This window comes from Penaeus chinensis, chromosome 9, assembly GCF_019202785.1.
Source record: "Penaeus chinensis breed Huanghai No. 1 chromosome 9, ASM1920278v2, whole genome shotgun sequence".
NCBI classification, from domain to species: Eukaryota; Metazoa; Arthropoda; class Malacostraca; order Decapoda; family Penaeidae; genus Penaeus; species Penaeus chinensis.
In genome coordinates, this window is record NC_061827.1 from 10,892,251 (window position 1) to 10,909,750 (window position 17,500).

The 17,500-nt window shown below is 36.3% G+C and overlaps 1 protein-coding gene across 5 annotated transcripts in view; it reads left to right on the top strand.

Moving 5' to 3' along the window:
* LOC125029091 (neuroglian-like) overlaps window positions 1-14,074 on the top strand; it is a 120,565-nt gene extending 106,491 nt beyond the window's left edge. For 4 of the 5 annotated variants that reach the window (XM_047618868.1, XM_047618869.1, XM_047618866.1 and 1 more), the window contains 20 exons: window positions 1,952-2,187; window positions 2,434-2,549; window positions 2,773-2,966; window positions 3,128-3,429; window positions 3,577-3,776; window positions 4,085-4,360; window positions 4,541-4,718; window positions 4,842-5,000; window positions 5,190-5,404; window positions 5,713-5,903; window positions 6,038-6,217; window positions 6,487-6,724; window positions 6,839-6,957; window positions 7,106-7,295; window positions 7,413-7,666; window positions 7,843-8,024; window positions 8,384-8,555; window positions 9,033-9,247; window positions 9,444-9,541; window positions 11,393-14,074. In XM_047618868.1, coding sequence (XP_047474824.1) covers window positions 1,952-2,187; window positions 2,434-2,549; window positions 2,773-2,966; window positions 3,128-3,429; window positions 3,577-3,776; window positions 4,085-4,360; window positions 4,541-4,718; window positions 4,842-5,000; window positions 5,190-5,404; window positions 5,713-5,903; window positions 6,038-6,217; window positions 6,487-6,724; window positions 6,839-6,957; window positions 7,106-7,295; window positions 7,413-7,666; window positions 7,843-8,024; window positions 8,384-8,555; window positions 9,033-9,247; window positions 9,444-9,541; window positions 11,393-11,502 — 3,825 coding nt within the window. In that variant the 3' untranslated portion in view covers window positions 11,503-14,074. Of the gene's footprint in view, window positions 1-1,951; window positions 2,188-2,433; window positions 2,550-2,772; window positions 2,967-3,127; window positions 3,430-3,576; window positions 3,777-4,084; window positions 4,361-4,540; window positions 4,719-4,841; window positions 5,001-5,189; window positions 5,405-5,712; window positions 5,904-6,037; window positions 6,218-6,486; window positions 6,725-6,838; window positions 6,958-7,105; window positions 7,296-7,412; window positions 7,667-7,842; window positions 8,025-8,383; window positions 8,556-9,032; window positions 9,248-9,443; window positions 9,542-10,604; window positions 10,715-11,392 lie in introns of all 5 variants that reach the window. The other variant, XM_047618867.1, reaches the window with a different exon arrangement.
* The last annotated feature ends 3,426 nt before the right edge of the window (window positions 14,075-17,500 follow it).

Below are 17,500 nucleotides of genomic sequence, written 5' to 3' on the forward strand. Positions count from 1 at the left end.
TTTTCTTTGTTTCTTGGTTCCTTTTGCTCTTTTTCTTTCTTCCTTTCTTGTTTCCATTCACAATTTCCCCCCCTTACACACGGTCCGTCGTGCACAGCAAGGTTCGGAGGAAGCTGTTTTGTCCTGTGGCTTGATGGGGCAGAGGCTCTTAATATGTGGGACATCACTGTTAAGGCCATTTGAGTTAAAGGCATCCCCCTGGTGACTGTTTTCAAGACTGGCTGCCGGCGTGGGACAGTACTCGTTTTTGTTTGGTGCCCCTTTGGCCTTGTTACCATCTGAGAATGTCGGAGGTTCATTGTGGACATTACGGAGGCTGGCGGGCCCAGATCCTCCTCCTCCCCATCTCCCTCCCAACGTTTTTATGCAACCTTTAAAAAGAGAGCAGTGTGAGAGCCCTTTCAAGGTTGTCACCAGTGGTTGTTGTACATACTGCGGTTCATATTGTTAACAAATGAAAGTTATAAATCAGCTTTATGGCTATGTCCGTTTTTGCATCAACGTCCTTGTTGCTTTAATTTGGTGTTGACGCAAGTTGTAATGAAGCCAATTTTACGGAGTTTTGTGTATGAGTTCATTGTTAGAAATTCCTTGAAGATATCCGAGTGTTTTCATTCTGCATAATTTGGTTATCAGAGGAGGACCTCCGCATTTGCTTATTTCTTGTTTGCTGAACATGGATGTCGTCCTTGGTCGTATCTGGTGTTAAAGGACAAGAATATCTAGTATAAACGATAAGGATTTATAACAAGTAATATCCTGAATTCACTTGACTCCCTCCCCCCTCCTTCCCTTGACGCCTTGACATATTCTGTTTGCAATAGGAGCAGAAAGCATGCTGGCGCGTCGCGCCTTCGAATACGTGGCTACTCCCTTGCATATTCTGTCATGTTGAGCGTTCACCCGCATCAAATTTCGCCAAGTTGATTTCATAAATTCAAGAGAGTTATCTCCAGCATGGCATAGCTACACGTGTTGCGTTCGCTACTGATGAGGAGTGTCCTGGGCACCTAAGAGGGATGGCAAAGGGCGCCCTGGTCACTGGGTCAGAGAATAAGGGCATGCGGGTTGCAGAATGGAGATCAAGCGCCCGTCTTACATGATTTGCCGATCTCTCAGTGCCTCGCGTCCGACTTTGCGGGGCGAATCATCACTGAAGCACCGCTGCCATATGTCCTGACAGTGAGGAGCTGCAGCCGTTGATGACATGGGAAGGGTGGCACATGTGGCCTGAAAATGAGGTACGCCATTAGTTAGGACAATGATCGAGCAACTGGATCCGGACGTCCTCCTCTTGGTGACGCCTGGCGGGAGCACTTGCGTTATTGTTTAATGCCTGACATCGTCTGCATTAACCACGCGTGCTTCTGAGGATCTCTTTGTGCAAATTGTCAAGTTTTTTGTTGGTTGAATATGCATAAAGATCTTCCGGTGTGTTGGCTGCAACACCACATGGCGGTCGGGTGGTCGTTTTGGGTCTGAATCTTGAACATTATGCGTTTGGCCTAAATAACTGTAGCTTTGCATTGTTTTTGCCCATTTATTCGGGAAATTTATCAAGTCTAGCATGGTCATCCCCCCTTTGATAAATGGCTAGGCTCCTCATTTATCTTCACCTCCATCGTGTTTTCACCACTTGTTTTGTACTGTGAGTAACGAACCGTGTACAGCTTGTAGGGGCACATTATCGTCATGTTTTAAATTCCTCTCACAGAAGTTAGCTGATGTAATTCATTAGTGCATTTGTTTGGGTTATTGAAAGGAAATGTTGCATTTTCTTGGTGTTGTTTTTCCCTTGTAATTGATCTATTTCTTCGTTTAAGTCGTGTAAACCCTGTCCATGTTTATTCGCCTTTTAGTTTCAGCAAAATTGATGCATGCGTAAATTATTTTTAAAGAAGTGATTATATACATGTAACAGTTTACTAATTTCATTTCATTATCATTACAGGCGGTGCAAGGTAGAGGGAAAATGTTAGAGACACGGTTACAGAGGATGACCCTGCAGGCGCTGTTGATGGTGGCCGTTGTGGCGGTAACCTGCGAGGCGGTGATTAAGTACCCGCCTATGATGACGAAACAGCCACCTTCCAACGAGGAGCTGCTGTTCCAAGTGGCCTCCAGGATGGACGAGAACGACAAACCATTTATTATCGAATGCGAGGCTGAAGGAGAGCCAGCCCCGAAGTAAGTGATGGACTTTTTTTTTTATTATTCTCTTTTACCTGCTATTTTAACCAGAACTACTTTATTTGGTAGAGTAGTTTGGTAGTAGAGACGATGATGCAGAAACTAAAGTGGCTGTTGATTAATATTTTCAAAAAGGAATTGGCTTTACCATGTTACTTGTGTAGATAAAATTTTGTTTGTCTGCATGCATGATTGTAAGTTTTCTTGTGAAGACAATGAAATTTATGACCATTATTCTTCCAGATATCGATGGGTAAAGAACGGGAAAGAATTCGACTGGCAGACCTACGACAATCGAATTTCACAGCAGCCAGGAAGAGGCACGTTGGTGATCACGTCCCCAAGGGATGAGGACCTGGGTAAGATACTCTTTTGTGCCATTTTTATTTCTTCCTTTGTGTGTGTGGATGTGTTTGTTTCTCTGTTTGCTTTGGTACAAGATGGTGTACAGTAGTAGAATTAATTAAGTCAATATTATTGTCTGTTTATAGATTGCATTGAAAGGACTGATAATTTTAGAAGAATAGTAATGACGATAAGAAAAAGAATAAATATCATTTATTTTACTCATCTTCCCATTAGGCCAGTACCAGTGCTTTGCAACCAATGACATGGGAACAGCAACTTCCAACTCTGTGTTTGTGCGTAAATCTGAGTTGAATAGCTTCAAGAATGAGGATCCAGTGTCTGAGACTATCAATGAGGGAGATCCAATTGGACTGAATTGCCAGCCACCAGATGGTTATCCTAAACCATTTGTATACTGGATGATTCAGGTTTGTACATATTTATGGGTCCAGTATTTCTTGCCATTCAATTGACTTTTTTTTATTCCATATATAAAAGTATTTTTGAAAGTAATATAGTGTATTAGATCTTAAGGTTTATGTGATATTCATTATAAAATATTATTTTCATGCCCATCTCTCTTTACCAGGATGACCGAGGTGCTCTGCGTAGCATTAACTCGTCCAGAATGACTGTGGACCCTGAAGGAACCCTTTGGTTTTCCAATGTCACTCGCTTTGATGAATCCAATGACTTCACATATGCCTGCTCTGCAACATCCACTTTCCGTAATGAATACAAGCTGGGCAATCGTGTCTACTTGCGTGTATTCCAGACTGGTAGTACTTCAGTTCAGACTAAAAATGAACCTGAAGTGCAGTTCAAATCCCGCAAGAACACTGTCATTTTGAAGGGGAAAACCCTGAGACTTTGGTGCATCTTCAGTGGAACGTGAGTAATCTTTAACCACAAATGTGCTAACTTTTTCATATTTGTGATATTAAGAACTGTTTGCTTTTGTCTCTTTTGTATTGCAATGACACGAGGAAAATGTATTATTAGTTATTTGTTTTAAATACCATCGATTTCACATGACAGGCCCTTACCCGAGATGCTGTGGAAGAAGAGCAACAACTCGATCCCAGTTCCTTTACCACATGATCGTGTTGACTATGAAAATTATGGCAAGACTTTGGTCATTCGCTATGTAGACTTTGAAGATGAAGGCCAGTATGAATGTGAAGCAAGCAATGGTGTTGGTGTAGCCAAGTCCTACACAATGAATGTTGAAGTACAAGGTAGGGTTTGGGATTTACATATTGTTCCTATTTTCTTAAGTGAATTTATGGTTTTGAGGTCTGTGTTTAGGAACTTGTTTTATTAAGCTAGAAAAAAAAAATATATATATATATATCTATAATATATATATATATATATATATATATATATATATATATATATATATATATATATACATACATACATATATATATATATATATATATATATATATATATATATATATATATACACATATATATATATACATACTTGTATCTGATTATAGAAGGTTGTGGTTAGTCAATATACAATCTTTTTCTTTCAGCAATTCCCTACTTTGAGAAGGAACCTGAAACAGAGAACAGGGCTGAAGGTGAGACTGCCACATTCTACTGTGAAGCTGGTGGAAGGCCTCCCCCAAAGCAGTATTGGATCTACAATGGCATGCCTATTGAGGAAGCCCCGTACAACCCCCGTCGTATTCTTGAGCCAAATAGGATTGTCATCAAGAATTTGACAAAGGCTGATACAGGCAACTATGGTTGCAATGCAACAAATGTTCATGGATATGTCTACAAGGATGTTTATGTTAATGTTCTTGGTAAGTACAATTTGTCTTTAAAAGTTATGATATTGGGCACAACAATTGATAGTTATGCATTTTGGGACATCCTACTATCATGTCTTGTGTATGATTATAGGACTTCATATTCTCATAGAAATGAGGGGTATCACTCTCTTCATTTACTGATATATGTATATCTCTCCTGATTTATTTTAGCATTGCCTCCGGAGATCCGTGTCCCACCTAGTGATGTTCAAGCAGTAGATGGACAACAAGTCAACCTTACTTGCCGAGTGTTTGGAGCCCCAAAGCCGCGCATCACCTGGATTAAGGATAATGTTGAGAAGACTGGTGGACGTTTCCATGTAACAGAGGATGGAGATCTTGTTATCAGGTTTGTACTGGGATGCAAGTATGGCACTGTGTTTGATTAAGCTAAGATACATAATTAAAGAGGTATTGGCATGTTTTTGGAAAATATCTTAAATGTTAAGTAATGATAATTCATTTCTAACAGGGATGTCTCATTCACTGATGCTGGAGATTATACATGTGTTGCTGAAAACAAGTTTGGCCAGGAAGAAGCTCACGGATCTTTAGTTGTAAAGGAGAGGACACGAATTACTAATACTCCAGAAGATTATGAAGTTGCTGCAGGTCAAACTGCTACATTTAGGTGAGAAGCTAAACAAGATTGTTCTAATCAGTGTTATTCTTTCCTTCCTTTCTGTCTTTCTTTCCTTCCAATAGTTTAGATTTCTGTGAAACCTGCAACAAAATAAGCTTGACATTTATATAATGTAATTTAGAATAGATTTGCAAAGTCTTGTCTGAACATTTTAGCTCATTCATTCATTCTTTTCAGGTGTAATGCTGTAACTGATAGTGACTTAGAACTTAGTATCGAGTGGCTTACTGATGGTAAGCTTATTGATTTTGATCAAGAACCCAGATTTGTACAGCAGTCTGATTCTTCCCTGAGTATTACTAAGACAACTGAATTAGACTCTGGGGTTTACACTTGTGTCGCCTCAACTGAACTGGACAAGGTTACTGCTTCTGCCACTCTCATCGTTCAAGGTATGTTCATGCAGAACTATAACAGGACCATGGGAAGGAAAAAAAACAATGTATCCCTGTGTTAGTTCAAAGTCATTACTTGGTAATGTAATTAGAAGTACTTTTTAAGAACAAAGTGAAGGGATATCAGTGTTATTATTGACACAGTCCAAAGGCCTACCATTCATATAAAATGAATTCTATTTGCTTTTGTTCATATTTGTATTCATCTTTCCCTACTGTTTTTGTTCTAGTAAGCAAGGTTCTGGTAGAAAAAAAAAATGCCTTTCTTCTTTTCAGACTTAAAGCTTTTGATTTCTTTCTTGCAGATGTACCAAATCCACCAAAATTATTGCTGCCAGTGGTATGTAATGACCGCGATGCAAGCGTTGAGTGGCAACCCATGGGTGACAACAGAGCTCCAATCCTTGGTTATATCATTCAGTATAATACAAGCTTCACTCCAGATACTTGGGAAAATGCATTTGATTCTGTACCTGCTACAAGTACACAGTTCAATGTAAGTTTAGATAGCTTTTCTTTGTGATTTTTTTAAGCTCTTCACTTTTCATTTAATTGATTTTATATTAGAAATGAAATATCATTCCAAAGCTACATGTTCTAAGCAATCACTGATTTTTCAAAATCTTGCAGATCAATCTGAGTCCTTGGGCCAACTACACATTTAGGGTGATTGCTCGTAACAAGATTGGGCCATCGTTACCATCTGATCATTCTGGAATGTGCACCACACCTCAAGATGTTCCTTACAAGAATCCTGATGGTGTTGAAGGCAAGGGCTCCACCCCACAGAACCTTGTCATCAAGTGGTCTGTAAGTAAAATTAATTTGTCTTTACAACTATAAATATAATGTATAGCCTCAACCAATAGGTCCAGTGGGTCTTTACCTTCCCAAATGTGCTAGGAACCGTTTGGATTTTAATTACTCACAGCACCAGAGGTTCAAGCTCTCGAAGACTTGATCAGTAGTTAGTTGAGTACAGTTCTTTAAAAATAATTTCCTGATTTATTCTTTTCATTTATGGTACAGTGAATACCATCAAGGATTTATGCAAATTGTTAATTGGTAATGTTTTGCAGCCGATGCCAGAAATCGAACACAATGGTCCAGGATTCAAGTATCGAGTGTATTGGAAGAGAGACGACATTGATAATACTAGATGGAAAACAGAGGATGTGTTAGATTGGGAGCAAGATCATTTGGTTGTAGAAAGCCAGCCTACATTCAAACCCTATAGGATCAAGGTGGAAGCTCATAATGAGAAGGGACAAGCTCATGTTGCAGCTCCTGAAGTACTGGGTTGGTCAGGAGAGGATGGTAAGTCCATATTTTTTTTTTAAGGAATGAAGATTCTCCTATAGGATTTGTCTCATAACTTGTATTAGTAATCATCAGTTTCTGTCGGATTAATCATGTTTTCTTTTCCCTCAGTTCCTACTGAAGCTCCAAGAAATTTGAGTTTGATTGAATTAAGAGATGCAACAACAGCTTTATTGGCATGGGAACCTGTAGCCAATTCTTCAATTCGTGGTCACTTCAAGGGATACAAGGTCCGTTCAGAAAAAGACAGTGTTAATAAAAGAATCACTTTTCTTCCTTTCTACATTTCACTGAATCTAAACTGTTGGATTTTTATTTAATATGCATTTATGGCTTTGTGTCCTACAGGTTTATGTAATCATAACTTTCTTTTTGTAGATTCAAACTTGGACTGAAAATGAAAATGAAGAGAAAGCAAGGGACATAATAGTAGAGAATAATAATGAACCAAGTGCCCTTGTAACCTCCTTTGTTCCATACACAAAGAACTTTGTTCGTGTCCTGGTGTTTAATGGTGCCTATGATGGTCCTCCTAGTGAGACTATTAGCTTTGTGACTCCTGAAGGAAGTAAGTGGATATTTTCTTCATTTCTGATTCATTTTCAATTAAAACTACTAGTGAGAGTTCATGAAGATTTGTTTATTTTGACAAAGCAATGCTCTATATTTATTTTCTTTCCAACAGAGCCTGGCCCAGTTGATTCTCTTGATGCCATCCCTATGGGCTCATCAGCATTTTTCCTCATTTGGAAGAAACCCAAACAACCAAATGGAATTTTGACTGGATACCACATTTACTATCAAGTGGTTGAGGGAACCGAAACAGGGCCAATGTCCGAGAGAGATCCCTCCATCAACGATCCAATGGTCACTAGGGCCAAGTTGGCTTCACTGAAGCCAGCCACTAAGTACCGCATCACAATCAGGGCCAGAACTGCAGTTAGTATGAATTTTGGGGATCTTTTATTTTATTAGTAATTATCAGTGTCTAAAGGAAGTATGGTTTGCAAGGTTATACCATTAGAGCTGATTCCTATTGTATTTTTTTCAGCCTTTGAAATCTGAGATATTATTTTAAAGGAATGACTGGAAATCTAAAGTTATTCTCTCTGCAGATGGGATTGGGCTCCAGCTACTACATTGAGCGAATGACTCGAAGTACTGGAGCTTCACCACCAGGAAAGCCAACATTCATCTGGCAGCACATCAGCACAAAGACAGGAACCCCAGCTATAAAGATTACTTGGATCCCTAACACCGAAAGCAATCCTGGCTCACATTTCTTCGTGAAGTACAAGTGAGCATTTTGTCAAATATTTCTCTATGAGCTTATTTATTAGTAGGATGATGATCATATTCATCTGCTTAAGTTTTATCATCTAAATATTAATAGAAATGGTTATTTAAGTGATACTGATTAATCTCAGGTGTAAGTTAGATGAATGTTTTTATGATATTTGGATGAAGGAAAATTGTGTTTATCAAGCTGTGATAGAATATATGTTTGAGAATTGGTGAAAGGTATTATTTCAAGGAGCAAAACCATTTGAGTATCATAACTGTATTGAAAGTATTTATTATGTAGAAATGCTAATTACTACTACTGTTATTATTGATGTTGTGATGATTAGGAGGGTTTTTTTTTCCTTTCCATAGGTTGTATGGAGAAAGCATGTTCCAGGAGACCAAACCAGAACTGTACCAGGACTTCACAATACTCAAGAGACTAGAACCTGAGAGAGCATACAAAATGAGTGTAGTTGCAGTAGATGGTGAATTCACTACCGAATCTGATATAGAGGAGATTGATACACATACAACTGGCATTGTAAGTACTAGTTAACACATTTCTACCCTTTACAAGCAAGTTTTCAATTATCTTTAAAAGCCTAATCCCATGTCTTTGTGCTGTCTTTGTTTTCATGTTCCTGTCCTTTGTCTGTTTTTATGTTCCTATCCTAACTCTTGTTTTGCCTGATTCCTAAAATCTTCCTTCCTATTTTATTTGTCTCTGATTCAGTTATATTTCACAACTCAGGTAGAAGTGGTTGATATCCATACAGCTGTCAGTGTAAGTATTAAGGAAAATATTTATGCTTTTTAGGCCAGATGTAGGCTTTGTATAGAAAGATAATTCCTTGTCTAATTCTTTCTTATTTTTATCTTCCCTATGCTTCTCTTCCTTTTTATTTTGTTTTTTTTATCTGTTTGTCTAATATGATTATATTTCATAAAGCATTGTCATACATCTTTAGCTAGATTTTTTTTGCTAAACTCAAATGTGCTAACAATTGATATCTTACAGTCTTCAGAAGTGACACGGCGCCCATCAGACAGTATTGCAACACGAGGGTGGTTTATTGGCATGATGCTTGCAATTGCATTCCTTCTTCTGATCCTCATCATTGTGTGCATCGTAAAACGCAACCGTGGTGGAAAGTATGCCGTCCATGAAAGGGAGGCAGCACATGGCCGTACTGATTTCAATGAAGAGCAGGGATTCCCAGAATATGCCCAGCCGTAAGTTGAAACAAAAATTACAATTATATAAAATGAAGTGATACGTAATATATGAAAAGGACCTCCTCTCTATATGTTGACACAACAAAATTTTGGATCGCCAATCATTGTGTTCGGCAGTTATCTTACCTGGTGGAAGTATTTTGATGCTTTTGCATAGTGGTGGCAGAAACTTATCCATTGATCTCTTTTCCAGACTGGATGGAGCAAAAAGAGATAGCCTGGGAAGTGATGTGAAAAACCCAATAGAGTCCGATACAGATTCAATGGCTGAGTATGGTGATGGTGACACAGGTAAGTCAGGCTTGTAAAGTAGAGTCACTGACATAGTTTTGTAGTGATGAATCATACAAGAATTTGCAATTTATTTTTTTGTATTGCATTATTTATGTGAACCTTAGGGAGTGCTATGTAACATGAAGGATAGTCTCATCTGTAGTCTTTTGCATTTGACTCATGTGAGATTGCATTTGTCCTTTTGTGTTCTCTCTGGAGTTTGTCTTAGTTTTTGCATTGCATATCTAATGCTGTTTTGTTTCCTGTGTTGTATTGTCTTTACTTAGAATGAGATTGTTTTCAAATTAACTTCTGTTTTCTCTAATACTATGTGTTATTATTTAGTTTTTAAGTTCTTTTTATTATTTCTCGGATTATTATTATTATTATTATTATTTTTTTTTTTTTTTTTTTTTTTTTTTTTTTTTTTTTTTTTTTTTTACTGATTCTTTTATTGATTGATTTTTTCATGAAAAAGCATGATTTGATGATGGTGATGACATGAAGACCATTATGAAATACTTTTGATAGTGTTTGTGTAGCAGAAAATGAATGACATTAGGTAGTTTTTCAGTTTTTGGTTCAGATTTTAGAAATTTTAATATTATTTATTTTATTTATTTGTTATTTTTTCTTTCTTTTCTTTTTCCCCCAAGAGAAAGCATGATTTACTCAGAGGCCATCACAAAATACATTAGATAGTGTTTGTGTAGAAGAAAGAGAATGGCTAGTAATTTCAGGATTTACTCCAATTTTTCTGTTCAGTTTTTTAACTTTCAAGAGGTGTTAATATATGACTATTATTATTATTGATTATTTTTGTATCATTATTTATTACTATTATTTATTTGTTTATTTATTTATTACTATTATTTATTTATTTATTTATTTATTTGCTCCTTTTATTAGTAGTAACAGTACTTCAATATTTGCCTTTAGTTAATTCCTCTTGTTTCCCTTTATTTCCTCTTATTATTTGCATCTCTCTTTCTATTCTATCATTTCTGTTTCCCAAGAATGCGTGCACTTTATGTAAATATATTTCCTTGCTGATGGCTTGTATATATTTGGCCCCTCCCAGGAACAGGAATGGCTGAGGATGGTTCCTTTATCGGTCAGTATGGCCGGAAGAAGGGAGAGACAACGTCCAATGCATTTGCCACCCTAGTTTGATGTTATACCTGCATTCCTGTACGTGTAAGCCTTAGTTGGTTATCCTAATTGAAAGTCTTGGTATATTTTTGTGCTGCACATGTTTTTGAGTGGTTGCATTTGATAGAAAGTCAGATTATATATATTATTTTTTAATGTGTGAGGAAAGGAAGGAGTTTGTAGTTTTTGAAGTTGAATTTTCTTTTTGAATTCACAGGCTAGTACAGTACACCCATGCACATACAACATACATGCACAAAGCACATTTTTATATCTTGCATTAATAATTAAAGGTTAAAACACATTATTATATATGTTCTCCACCTTTACCTTCCACAGTTTAGGTTTTGGAGTTTTTATGATATATGTAAAGATATTTGATATTCAGAATGATAAATCCAACCAAACTCAGAATTCTTTTTGAAAATAGAATGTTTAGATATTTATTTAGAAAAAAATGCTAGTTGCTCAGAAGATTATTTGTATGACTACATATTGTAAACTTTTATCAGAAAGTTCAACTAATCAAATTACTTTGAAAGAAATCTTGTGGAATATATGTAACCTTAAAACTGGTATAGGAATCAATCTAAATAGTAGGAGAAAGTTGTCTTCTTTTGTCTTCATCATACTTTGTACTTGTTATTGGTATAATGGAGGCATATTCAATAGATTCCATTTTCCAGTTATGAAACTCTGTATATTTTCCCCCTGCAGGAAGGTTTACAGAAGATGGCTCATTCATTGGACAGTATGGAGGAGCCACAGGGAAGAGGAAGCCAGTCCCAGAGGACAAGTCACCATCAGCTGTGGCAACTTTTGTCTAGGGACAGTCTTGACACTGAAGCATTCTTCATCTGTGGCCATCATACTTCTCAAAGCCCCTTTCTCTGGCCACACAAGTTCATCATTTCATGTTTCATTACCCTGTGATTTGAGGGTAGTCAAGAAACAGTTGCTCCTAAACATCTGTTTTGTTTTATTACTTGTGTCAGTGTTATGGAAAGTGAAATATAGATATGAGAAAAATACTAAAAAGTTAAGCATCATGATTTAAATGGGGCAAGGTTGACTTTAAAAAATATAGGAATATATATTAGTATTATTTACCATCATATTGGAAGTATGTGTCAGTCAGATATACAAGATATTCGTGTGACCAGTGAAATAGAAACATGCTCAAGCACATTGCAAGCTTCAGAGGGTGACTTGAACACTAAGAACATTTAACAGATACAGGTAATTGAGTGAGATCTCCTCAATGAAAAATGCCACATTAAGGCTGCCCATAGTGATATTTTTTTCATCTGATTTACCCCCATAGAGTAGTTGAATGTAATTAAGACCTTTGCTATACTTAATAAGGTCATGTGAACTTTCAAGGATTTTATTGATATCTGTGAGTTTAAGTATTAAACATTTAGTTGGACTGAGAGTTGTGTAAACTTTGAAACCAAATGTTGCTAATGCTGTCTCATTATTTAACTTGTGCCAAAATGGCCATGGAAAATACTTCCTCTAGATAATTTAGGATGGAGGCAAGAAGGTATATTGTAATAATAAGCTGAAGATAGTTCTCACAATAAGTGAATCTCAACAAAAAAATGCCACTTCCTGTTGGCAAGATTTTTCTTTTAGTGTATCCAAAGTGAATAATGATGGCATAATGTGTGAGAGAGGACTCAATAGATATTTACAGGCCATCTCATATTTTAGGACAAAACCTTTTAGTGGTGCCCCACTGGTTATCAGGCGAATGATTAAAGCTGTACACTGGATGTTGGAAATATGATCTCCATAAAATCCCAGTGAACATATACAGTTTGCCTCGTTGCAAAAGATATAGTAATAAGAAAGTGTTCCTGTAAAAGGGAATTAAGTAAACATTTCTATATAGCCACCTGGCATTGATGTAAGTGTTGCAATTAAGATGTAAATGTGCCTCTTGTCAGCTTTTGAATCACAATTAAGCATTGCTAGTTTTCTTTCCACTTTGAGTATGTGATGAGCCAAGTTAATGGATGATTGGTATTATGGGGCCCTTTATATTCATTGGTCTAAATATGAATGGTAAAGAGTCTTGTGTATCATAACCATTCCTTATGAATACTCATCATATCACTAATAATGCTGTTGTGAGACTTTGTGTGAATCTCATTCCAGAGTATTGATATCTAACTTTTATGTTTGAAGAACAATTCAAAACTTTTTTGTTTATATATATATTTTTTTTTTTTTTCCCCAATTTCATTTCATTTTTGATCCCTGTATAAATCTCACAATTCTTGCACAAACATGCTAGGATCTGGTAATATTTAACCCATGTAAGGCAAGAGTATATTATAGGGCTGCTGCACCACAGATGAAGACAGTCAGTTTATGCCAATGATCTCTAGTTTTGTGTTTGAAAGTTGTAGCATTTCCTTGATGGTTTCACTCCAGATATTGACAGTCTGTAGTAGAGCCACCAAGGTAGTCCCTGGTCACGGCTCATTCACGCCTTCGCTGTGACAAGCACTAAGTGTCAAAGTTTGAAAAACATTGCCAGCATTGTGTGAATGTTTGTTATTTTTATACAAGTGCCCTTTTGTATCCTTTAAAATTCTGTGGTAATATGCTACTTCACTTTTATTTCTGAATCATGTTTTTGTTCAGTCCATGCAATATTATGGGAAATGGATCACTATAAATAGGTTGTGAACATGAATGACATAATGAAAGCATAGATCCCCACCCCACCCATTTGCTTAAAGCAAAGAAATGGTCGCTACTGTCCATTTAGATTTGAAAAAGTGCCTGTTTTCTTATGTATAGTCCAAGATGAAAGATTTTTCAGTAAATGAACATGGTTACTTTTTCTTTTTCTTTTTCAGCAATACTGTGTTTTAAGTTTGGCTTACAAGTTGTATCATTATCACTGCACCATATATGTAGAAGGAAGTTTGCAGATAAAACATTGTAAATTTCTCATATAGAGAAGCAAATGTTAGTCTTATGTGTGACTGAGAGATTGGATGTTGTTTCATAGCACTTTGTACAGCGAATGTGTATAAAGTGTATGTCCTGCCTTTTGCATATGTATGATGGTAACATGGATTATGAGACTAAGGATACCATTTTTTAAGGTTCTTTTCTCTATTCTCATAATAAAATGTACTTTATTGAGGCCTAATCATCAGCTCATAATCTCTGAATTCATCATGTATTATCAGGAGAAAAAGTGATGGTTAATTTTAGCTATGTTCTAGAGCTAAACAAATTTCAAGAGTTAAAATTTATTAGTTACTAATGTAAAGTTTGATTAATACATTACTGTATTATGCAAATCAGTCTTATTAAAAGTAATATGAAATTATATATATATATATATATATATATATATATATATATATATATATATACACATACATATATATATATACACATACATATATATACATATATATATATATATACATACATATACACACACACATACATATATACACACAGACATACACACACACATACACATACATATATATATATACATATATATATAGACACACAAAATTACATAATTACATAATAATAACATACACATGATATACACGCACTTATACATATATATATATATATATATATATATATATATATATATATATATATATATATATATACATACATAATCGGCTATGCATATGCTTGCATACATATATGCATGTGTGGGTGTATATATGCATTTGTGTGTACATATACATATATGTACATGTTTGAATATGTATACATGTGTGATATGTATATACATGTTTGAATATGTATACATGTGTGAATATGTATACATGTGTGAATATGTATATGTATGTATCTGTGTGTATGAACGTATGTATGTATTTGTGTGTAAATATATATGAATGCGTGTGTATGTATGTATCTATATATGTATGTGTGCATATGTGTATATATAAATATATATATGTGTATATATATATATATATATATATATATATATATATATACATACATATATATATATATATATATATATATATATATATATATATGTATATATATATATATATATATATATATATATATATATATATATATATGTATGTATATATATGTATATGTGTATATATTTATATATCTGTGTATATATATTTATATATGTATATGAATAATATATATGTATATATATATAATAACATACATATATACACATGATATACAGACAAAGGAGATACATCACTTTTCCTTTCATATGTTTACAGTACTGCTGTATTTAGAAAGGTCTTACATTCTCATCATCTACCTTGCAGAAATGTAAAGCTTGTGAATGGAGTAACAGATATAATAAAGTAATTGAGAAAAAAAACAATGTTTTCCTTGTCCTGTATTATTTTGTAGTCACAAATTGTCATTGTGTGACTACTTTACTGACTGATATTTTCCATTTCCTTTTGCTGCCTTCAGGTTTTGGCACAAAAACATTTTAATGAGCATACAGTTATCAATATGCACAGTAGTTACAAGCTAGTTGTATCATATGTCTTTTTCACACCCCAATGTTGATCTCTGCTAGCAGAAATCTTCTCTAGCATTGTGAAAGTCTTGGGATCCTCCTGTGATGTCTGTCTGGGAGCAATGCAGGATGAGATGGTCCATGTCTTGGTCTGCTGTCCCACATGATGGCCAAATAGGGGAGTCTCTGTAGCCCCATCAGTGGAGATTGACAGCTGTACAGCCACATTCTGAGTGGATCCATTTTGCCTGGAGCCACTGTTTTCCCTTGAGGGTTTTTGAATCCTGGCAGTTGTTCTGGTCGTGTTCCAGGTTCCCTCCAGGTGGAAAGTTGTTGTTCCACTCTTTTTGCCAGGCCTCTTTAGCACTGAAGTTCAGTATGTGTGACCTATAGAAATTATTTCATGACATCAGTCTTTCTGTTGTTGGAGAATTCTGAGGGACCCTTTTGAGTGGCACTTTATTGTTTAGAGAATCTAGGTGTTTAAATTTGTTTTGGGTTGCTTCTTCCCTTCTTAGATATAGGGGTGGTGATGTTGGGCATCACTGGGAGTCACTGTTTAGGAGTTGATTTCATTGTGCTGGATATAGTCCACATGATGGAGTTAAAATGGACATAAACTTTGTTGGTATATGGGCACTGCGGGTCCAGATTGGGGTGCAGTACTCTGCTACACTAGCACAGGACTAGAGCTGATGTTTTGAGGATGCCAGGGCTGGCACCCCAAGATGTTTGGCTAGTTTACTGATCAGTGAGGCACACTTTCTTACTTTTTATGATGTGTTTTCAAGATTTTGTTTGTATGTGAGTGATTGGTCCTGAGTTACTCGTACATCTTTTGGTGTTGGATCAGTTGGAAGGTTTGTGTTGCTTATAGTGTCAAGGATGTTGAGTGTGGTTTTCTTCTTTATTGTTTAGATGGAAGGTGGTGCAGACAGATTTGGTGAAGTTCATTTTAAGTTACCATTTATCAAAATATGAGTAGATGGTTTTTATGTCACTTGATAGCACATTCTCCAAAACTGCAAGTCTGGTCTGCATAGCTATTGCCAGGTCATTTACATAGCCAAACTTATGTGATCTGGTTGGAAGGTCTGCAATGTATAAATTGAGTAATGTAGGTGCTAGTACCAATCCTTGGGGTACTCTATTCAGTATTTTTTACATTTAGCTGGTATCACCTCCAAGGCAGACATTGATAGCAGCATTTCTTTGTCATTGTTGTAGTTTGAGGATATATTTGCAATCTGTATGTTTGGAGAGTTTATGTGAGACCAGCATTTCACATGATGTCATATGCAGCAGACAGATCCACAAACAGCACACTAGTCTTCATTTTGCTCTCATAGCCAGACTGTATAGGTGAGGAGTGCCAGGGCCTATTCACTGCTTGTCCTAATGGGAGATAAGGTTCTAGGACATTTGAGATACGTGCTAGTATGATTCTTTTGAGCAGTTTAAAAGTAAAACACAATAGTGCAATTGGTCCCTCTTTTCATTTCCCTCGCTTCTCCAAAAACTGTTATCCATTTCCTAAGGTGTAAAAGCTATGTTGAAAGGATGACTGGCTAACTTTATGCCAGTTATGATTGGGCATGGGCACAGTATTCCCTTGTTCAGTTATCTAGCCCTTACCTCTCAAGGGCACCCAAAGGGATTTCCTGTTTCTCTCCCAACATACTCTAGACTTACCATGACTAATAATGAAGAGTTTACACCACTGTTAGGGGCAATGAGGCTTGTCCCTTCATCAAATAGCCCCACTGGTTCAAATTCTCCCACTTCCCCGACCCCACACTCTCCTTTGACCACGACCGTGAACAATGCTACTGCTATCCTCTTCTCAATGGCTACTATCACATCATCAACCTAGGTCAATACTCAACCTCCAGGAGACATTCATCCTCTACTTCATCTCCACTCCTACTTCCTTCAACTATCCTATCCTCCTTTATTACTGCTCCCACCCTTTATACTTGTATCGGAACTGTCTCCATCTCCCCAACAAATTGCCCTGTTTATGACAAAAAATGGTCAGATCGTGGACAAGACTTACTCACCTGCCTTATGGACAATAATACAGTATTAGTACAATGCTACGCTGGCGTTCCACAGACCGGTGCCCAATATGTGCCCAATATGTGCCCAACTTGGTCACAGTAGATCAAACTGCTCTGCACAGTCATGCACATGTGCCAATTCTGGCGGTCCCATAATCCCATAATCGCTTTACCCTTTCCCTTTCCTCTCAAGATGTTTCTTCATCTTCCCCAACATCTCTTGCTCATTCCACTTCTATCTCCTCCCTCTCCAAATCAAAT